Source organism: Caloenas nicobarica, chromosome 1 (assembly GCF_036013445.1).
Source record: "Caloenas nicobarica isolate bCalNic1 chromosome 1, bCalNic1.hap1, whole genome shotgun sequence".
NCBI lineage: Eukaryota > Metazoa > Chordata > Aves > Columbiformes > Columbidae > Caloenas > Caloenas nicobarica.
This window is the reverse complement of record NC_088245.1, coordinates 73,984,965-73,993,378: the sequence shown is the minus strand read 5'-3', so window position 1 is coordinate 73,993,378 and position 8,414 is coordinate 73,984,965. Positions and strand designations below refer to the sequence as shown.

The window sequence follows — 8,414 nt, the reverse complement described above, 5'->3', positions numbered from 1 at the left end:
CAGCCAGGGTCAACCCACCACACCAAGACAGCCAAGTACCACAGAAATTGATGCAAAATAGTCTGGAGAAAATCTGAGCACAATCACTAATTGAATCTTAAAAGTAAATAATTTATTTATGAACATTTATTTGAAACGCAAGTATTAAAGAGTAAAGACAGTCTTGAATACAACATCTTTCTGTGCTCAAATGACAAGATAAACCATTTTTTTTCCATTTATTTTTCTGTTCTTGAGCCCTAAATGTCGCTGATGTTTTCTGCGAGGCTGCCCATAGAGTAGTACACTGTGAAAAAAGTCGGGTTCAGGGGTTTTGGATGTTTTACAGATCATAAGATAAAGTATCTTTCTGAGCTTTTGCAATATAAAAGTAACCGCTTGTGCTTCATGAGATGGTTCTTCATATACAGGTTGTTTCATATCTCCATAGGCAGACATAATAAGAGCTTGGAAGAGATTGATCAAGACACAGATCATCACCAACATGAAAGAGGCTAGGAAGAAAGCCCCCAGCAACCTGTTGGATGAAAATGATGTCTCTTTGAACGCTGAGACACAGTAAGAGACTACAGTCTGAGCTGAGTGAATCATGTTACTGTAATTCCGTTCATGTTGCCCAAACACAAGGTAGCCAAAAGCCATAAATATAAAGAAGAACACTGCCACCACGAGGGCCATTGAGGAGATTCCGGGAAGGGCTGCCAAGATTGATCTTTCTGCCAGGCGCACGTCATAAAAGACCCGAGAATATTTTAGAGTTTTCAAAACTGCAAAAAACGTTAAAAAGCCCATGGTAATCCTTAAAATCTGATCTAAAAGAGAAATCGAATGAAAATGGGCAAAATCATATGGATGAGCTAAGTAAAACCTTACTACATCTGCTCCTGCCTTAAACTTTATAATCTTTAATAAAATAAAGAGCAAGAATGCTGATTTTAAGCCAAAGTTGATTAGATTGGAAATGGTTTTAATATAATCTTTTTTTTCTCGGCCTATGGTGTAAAGCTCATCTGCAACGTAAACGATCAGAAAGGTAAGCAAAATTGCAAACACAAACTTTGGACCTACAGTTAGCTGATGATAAATGGGGATCGCAAAAGAGTGTACTGACAAACTTGGTTTTATGATCCCAAAATGAGACATTTCAAATATCACTGAGATGGTGCAAAAGAGATCTACATCTGAGTTAAATGTAGTTAGTTCAACAATCACAGCCCATGTCTTTTCATCAAGCCAGTTGCTCTGTTGTAGGGCATCCAGCCTGGTCGTTGAATTAGCTCTTCCTTCTTCAGGAAAAAAGTAAAATGTGTATCCTGTTGGTCCATATGTGTGCAAATGTCCATAGGAATAATACGTCCATACAGTCTTGCTCTGCTGGTAAGTGAACCCATCATAACCGCTGGCATTCTTGGAAAAAGTCTGGTTGGTAACCTTTGTCCAAGTGCCAGCATAGTTACCTTTATCTGGGACGTCCTTACCATATTTGTGAAGACAGTGGCTTTTACTGATCACAAAGTTATTTACAAAGCTGTGAGGATGGAAACATTTTTTCTCAGTACCTTTAGCCCGCACTTGCCTCATCCTGGGCAAACCAATGATTTTGGACCAGCTCTCAGGAAGAAAGGTTGGCTGAATGTCATTGTGGATCAAAGGCAAGAAAGAGTCTTTTACCCACACGTAGATCTGTTCTAGCTTATCTACAGTGGAGAGTTGTGGAGAGAATTGGCTACGGATGAATTGGGTGTAGTGGAAACAGTTGGTGTTGTCAATGGGATAGGCAAAAATTAATAGCAGTGTTAAAAAGACAAGATGATTGATGAAATCTTTTGTGAAAATAAATGCCTTGATTTTAATTTTTGCCTTTTTCAGCATGTTTGCAATTTCATCAGCTTCTAAAGGCTTATAATGCTTGGTGCCTCTGACTTTACGAAGTTTCAAGTGCATTTCTCTCATCTCATCAGCACTCATAAGTTGTCTAGCCAACTTAATGTCAGGATACTTCTCCTGAGTTAACCATGTGATGTTTTCACAGTTTTTTGGGCGAATTGTACTCAAAGCTGAGAAAAAACTGATTTTTATAATTGAAATGAAAAACACGTTCTCAATAAAGGAGATTAGAGATGCTAAAAGCCACTCCATTGAAGTCTGATAGCCATAAGACAAACCATATAACACAATGAAAAATGATGACACCCCAGTTACAGCTATAATTAGTGCCCACGAGAGATAGACACACCACCAACAAAAAACTATGTGCTGAGTCTTGTGAAGGAGCATGCTTAGTGGGTTTCTTTCTTTCTCAAAGTTGCCCTCTTCTTCTGTGTAATTACTAACAGTGGAATTTGATGATGGCCTTTTCTGGCTGGCCTTACCCATTGTGGGGGAATTTGCAGTTATCGTCTGCTTCTCTGTTCCAATAACATTTGCATCTCTTTCAGAAACTGTGCAGTTTTGGGGACCTCTCTTGCTTCTTGTCTCCCTGGAACCCGGCGGATTCTGTGAGATGGTGGGACAAGGAAGGTTCTCCAAGGGAGTCATATTCCTTGATTGTGCTGAAGTTTCTGAAAGGTACAATTTTTGCAAACGTTCCTTCCAGTTCCTAAGATTCCCAGACAGGAGCAGCGAACCTGCCTTTGGGTCTGTGTGAGCCACAGCACGAGGAGAATACTTAAATAAGGCAATTATCATCATTTCCACAGGTACGGTAAGCAAAGCACATTGAATTCCTACTGTTATTGATCTCAAATACCTCAAGTGTACTGGAGATTCCTCATCCTTGTCAGCATTAAAGAACATAATGTTAACAAGCAAGTTTAATAATAATATTGCTAAACAAGATGACAACCTTTGGAGCCTGGTGAAAGCGCCACTGAGAACATAAGCAAAAACCGAGTACCACAGATGGCCCTCTGTCAGGCTGTTGGCAAAATTAATGCAAAAATAGTCGATTCTGGACAGAGGTGTCTTGGGATTTGTGACAGAAAATGTCCTTTCTATTAAGTGATCGCTCCTGTCAAGAGAAAGCCATTTCCTGCACAAAAAGAACCAGGTCTTCCTGGTTGACACATTCTCAACTTTGGCTCTGCTTAAGAACCAGCCTGGGTTTGGGCCCTTGTTATTGTGCCAGACCCTGAGTGAACAAAGGTCTCCCAACTCTTTCTTGGTAGTTAACAGAAAGCAGTCAGTGCTTCCTTGTTGGAAACACAGAAATTGTGGGTGCCATAAACAATGGACATCACTTGTACCATTCTTGCCAATGAGCTGAAGAAAGACATCTGCTCTGGTTCCAGCTCCCCAGCGACTGCCTGTGTATAAAGTGACCAAAAAGCCCACTTTATCAAAGGGATCATTGTCTGGCAGGACTATAATCTTGTCTTTGCTGTCCCTATCAGTCCTGTCTTTTCTCATGGCCCAGAGGGACAAAATAATGTAGACCACAAAAATAAAGAGCACCGTTAAGAGGGTCACTGGGTTTTTAGGTATGTCTGCTATCAGGGTTTTTCCCAGATCTACTGTGTTGGGGGTAACTATTACTTTGGCTGCCAGGAACCTGATGTCGTATGTGGGTTCATCTGGCTCAGCATGGACTTCTGTAGGCAGGTGGCTTCTGCCTCTGCGCTTCAAATTGCAGATACAGTGTACCCTCTGGAAGTCGGTCAAGGAGCCAACCCTGCACATGTCTTCTCTCCACAGACTTCGAAACCCATCCAGAAATAAGCACTGATCACTGAATATATGTATGCTCACCAGTCTCTGGGTTTGATACCTCACGACATAGGGTATCTGCAAGACAATGGAGATGTTCTGAGTGTCTGTACCATTTCCTTGAGCTGTGGCTCTCACCAGTGACTCTGGGAGACAGATAATATAGGGAGTCTTAATCTTACAGTCAGCACCAGATGTCTCATTTTCGCTTGCAACTGTTGACTTGTTGTGAAAAGCAGCAAATGAGGCTATGGGGTGAGCATGAGTGATGTTGGTGCCTGTAAATAGTAGCACCTTGAAAGTAACTTTTAGTTTTGTCAAGATCTGCATGTACAGAGTCTTGGTATTCTTGTTGACTTCAAGAGTAAATCCTCCAGTTGTGTAAGCTTGAGTTTTATCAGGTCCCATTGCTAACTGAAAAGTTGAAGATTCCTGATCTTTCCTAACAACAGTAATTTCTGCTTTTTCAGGCACAAATGCTAGTAGTTCGCCATTAGCCTTGGTCTCTGCCATTTTGAACCCCAAGACCATTGTTGTGATTTCTGATGTGTAACCTAACCAAGGGAAGGGGTTCTCCTCAAACTCAAAAACAGAAGTGGAAATGACAACATCTTGGGTTGATCCTGAATAATTTCCCGTTTTCAGTAATGGATAAAAGCAATTCCTGCAGGTGTTTCTGGCAGAGGAAGCATTTGCAATGTTCCAGGTTTCTTCTTTCGTCAAAGTGATATTCCAGTGTTTTGTTTCTATTAGCGTTTCTGTTTCTCCAGGGACCTTGCCCTGGAAAACTATCTCTGTTAGATTTTCCATGATGGAGATGACTTGTTTAACTCCATTTACATTGACATTCTTGTGACGCAGAAGAGCAGCTTTCAGGATGTTGGACAAGCATCTTACTATTCCACTGATCTGAATTTCTGCATCCTCAGACCAACGAGTCTCATTCCTCTGTGCCTTCAGCACTCCCGTAACTTCTACCAGTTTCTTAATGGCAAGGTCTTGTGATCTAATGTTAATTTCATCAGCTTCTTCTGTGACTTGAGAAAGCGAAGCAACTACTTGGTTGATTTCCATTGCATTGTCAAGTGAAATATTAAGGGCTGCTTTAATCAGGCTTTCCCGAAACTGAACCTTGGAGACCTGGAGAGTTGGTGTGGCTTTAATATAGTTTAAGACTGAGGCTGCCAGATACGACAAATAACCAATGCTAAAATAATCTCCAGTCTGGAGATAAGATGTCATTGGTGCGCTTGAGCCACTCACTGAGGCCAGCAGTTCATGAAACACAACAGGTAGCGGTCGACTGTTAATTGGGTTCTCTACACGGACAGATAAACTCACTTGGGTAAATGCCCCAATGGAATTGTGGACTTGAACGTAAAGTGTCAAGGTGTACTTCTGAGAGGGCACTCCAACTGGGAGAAAAGTTGGAGGAGTTTTAGGCTGATAACCGAAGTACAGAATTGTGCCAAATGTATTTTCCTCCACAGAAGTTATTTTGGTAGTTTTGGATGCATCAGAAGCTACTATCACTTTATATGTCAGCGGTGAATGGCTGTCAAAAAATCCCCTGCATTGAACAACAAATTTTGTCAGAAAGGCTGTACCTTTGTGTGGGTTGACGATACATTTGCCAGTTCTAGGCGGAGGATTTACCTTAAAAGCACGGCTGTGGACTGAGGACCTACCATCCCAGGTAGTTATTTTCAACACAAGTATGTATGATTGAAGTTTAGTCTTTGTAAAAGTCAGAGCATGTATAGACAGGTAAGGCCCAAACCTCCCCGTTGAGGTTCTGGAAGACCAGTCAAAGTTAATTTCTGTAGAGTTTTCTGAAAAAAGGGACCAGTAGTAGAATGGCTGGCTGGCTGTTCTACAGTTTTCACATTTTCCAGACAAGCTAAATCTCTCTGTTGGAATTAGAGTGCTACCACAGTTCTCAAGGCATGTTACATGCACAGAGAGTGTGGAGCTGGGCTGCACAACTACAGTTTGGTCGACATAACTCGTCCTTTTATCCTTTTGAATCACTAGACGAAAGTAGTATACAGCATTTCCTGGGAGGGATTCTGGTGGCATTGCTTGAACTGGACCTGAGGATGTTAACCATTTCAAATTTCTCTGGTTTGGATGGCATTTCTTTCCTGGGCTGATTGTCATGGTTTTATAGTCTGACATCTCTTTAGTGCAGTACCAAGTAAATGTGATTCCCTTTAGTCGTTCCTGAGAATCAGGATCATAGGATGCGGAGCCATCAAGAGTCCAATTATCAGAAAAACCCACTGTGCGGAATGTGCCTCCTGCAATATTTGCCACTAGATCATCACTCTCAATCTGAACATAAATTTTATCTGTGCTGTTGACGTATATGTCAGTCTGCACCGGGTTCATCTCAACAGTGAAATGAAAGAGATACAATCCATAGTCTAAAGTATAACTGGGAACAGTTATGGCTACCATATTTATACCATGTAGTGAAGAAAGGTCGATTGGGTTTGACCAGTTCGGCATAGTTTTTGTGTCGTTAACACGATAGATTCGCCAACGGGGCTTGACATTTACAGCAATTATGCAGTCTATTAGCACCCTGGCATAGAGTTCAAGAGGTGTCCCCCTTTTCTGGTGCAAGACATTGCTGTGAAGAACAGGTCTCCGAATGTGTACATCTTGTATGTAACAGGGTGCTTGCAGGCAAGCCACTGGTGCTTCTATGGTTTTTGCAGCATAGTTGTTGACTCTGACTCTTAAAAGAGCCGGTGTAAGTGCACTTCTGCTACAATCCACTTTTGCCACAAATCCTGTGTATTTCTCTGGATCAAAGGGTAAAGCAGAGCGACGGACAAAACGTGTAGCATTTCTTACGTGATCGCTGTATGTGTACGTGCTGTTCTGGAGAAGGTGATCTTTTTGTGTTCCAAAAAGCTGCAGATGGAAGGTCCACTCACACTGAAGCATCGGGTGTTGTGCAGGGATAAACCACACTAAGTAAGTAAAGCTCTGCAGAAAAGGAGGATGGTTACTGCTGAAAACATGGACTTCAAGGTCTCTTTCTGTCAGAGACCTAAACAAAGCTCTGTTCTGATTCATATAGAGGTACATATTGAACTTGTACCACTGGAAGGCCACAAACTCTATGGAGAACAGGTATGAGAGCTCCTTGTGTTGGTAGAACACAGTGCGTGTGTTAGGGCCATCTGTGGAAATAGGGCTGCTGGTTTTTTTGGTTGTGTAAAACGTTCTGTGGTTGTACCTGAAAATGTAAGTGCTCCTGTTGGTTTCGCCTGGGTGAAGGTTTACATGGATGGGAGTTCCTCTGCCTGCCGTTAGGCTCAGGGTACCATTGAGTAGATACAGTTCTCCCATCGATTCCTCAAACCTCTTTCCATCAACATGAAAATAAATGCTGGCCACCACCATCTCATGTGGGCTCTGAGGTGTGGGAACAGCACAGAAGTTGCTCTGCAGAGTAAAGGAACTGTAGGAACGGAGCCAACCTCCTGTAGCCTGTGTGTCCACCAGTCTGTAGGCCAGTGTCCTTGAGGTAAGGGGCTGAAGCTTCCAGGAGAGGCTGAGGGGCTGTTGAGGAATACTAAGGAGCTTGGAGCTGACACTGAGGACATGCAGCAAGTCAGGCTCTACCTTGAGAGAGAGTCTGAGGCTTATCTGAGGCATCTGCTCAATGCTGACTGAAGCAATGTGGAGCCCGTGGTGCCTGTAGCGCACAGTCAAGCGGTAGTTGTAGTAGGCGGCACAGGTCTGTTGCAGCTCGGCTGTTGGGTAGACAGCAGGTGGTGGCGTGTCTTGGTGTTCACTGCTGGGAAGAAGAAGGGTAGAGGGGCTGCCTCTCTGGCTGCTGAAGCGGTACTGCCAGCTGGCGCTCCTGAGGCGTGCACACCAGCCCAGCTCTACTGGCTGCCACACGTGGATCAGGCGTGTCCCTGGCCAAAGCACAAACAGCCGCATGTCCTGCTCAGATACCTCGATGCTCACGTTGCGGTGAAGGCACTGGGGCACAGCGCACCAAGCAGATGAGCACTGCACTGTAAGGAGGCTGGAGGACGCAGGTGGAGGAGCGCTCGTCTGCAGCGTGACTTGGCCTGACCAGTGCGAGGTGTTCTTCACCCAGGCCGAGTTCAGGTACCAGAAGCAGCGTGGAGGGGATGGCGGCCACCCCTTTTTCCTCACCGCCTCTCGCCTTGCTCCTGGGGAGGGCTGGTAGCGCAGGATCACAGTACTGTCCCACAGACACGAGACCCGGCGCTCGTTGTCCTGCCGTTGGGAGACTTGCCCATGAGGGCCCCAGCAGGTGACCAGCAGTGGTGGTGGCTGGAGACGGGGAGAAGAGGTCCCGAAGCCTCGGAGGCAGCAGCCGAGCAGTTGAAGGAGGAGAAAAAGGAGCGCTTTCATGGCGGCGTGAGGCGAAGGACAGGAGGGAGCAGAACCGCTGCAGCGCGACCCGGCCGAGGGTGACAGATGGGAGACCCCAACTGCCGCGGGAGGGCTCCAAGGAGACCAGAGCCTGCTGGTGAGAAAGGAATTTGCTTTAGGAACAGCAGATCCTGCGCGGATATACCCGGTGCCACAAAACCCGAGTATTTCGGGGCCTGTAAGCTACGCGAAAACACCTCCGGCGGCAGCACCGCGTCCCCTCCCGGCGACACGGGAGCGAGCCGTTGGGAGCGAGCCGTTGGGAGCGAGCCGTTGCCAAC

At 44.8% G+C, this 8,414-nt stretch overlaps 1 protein-coding gene across 1 annotated transcript; it reads right to left on the bottom strand.

The window, feature by feature from the left end:
• Positions 1 to 186: 186 nt before the first annotated feature.
• Positions 187 to 8,112, bottom strand: PKDREJ (polycystin family receptor for egg jelly). Its single transcript, XM_065640771.1, has one exon. It carries the CDS (start codon positions 8,110 to 8,112, stop codon positions 187 to 189), a length of 7,926 nt encoding a protein of 2,641 aa, XP_065496843.1.
• Between the last annotated feature and the right edge of the window lie 302 nt (positions 8,113 to 8,414).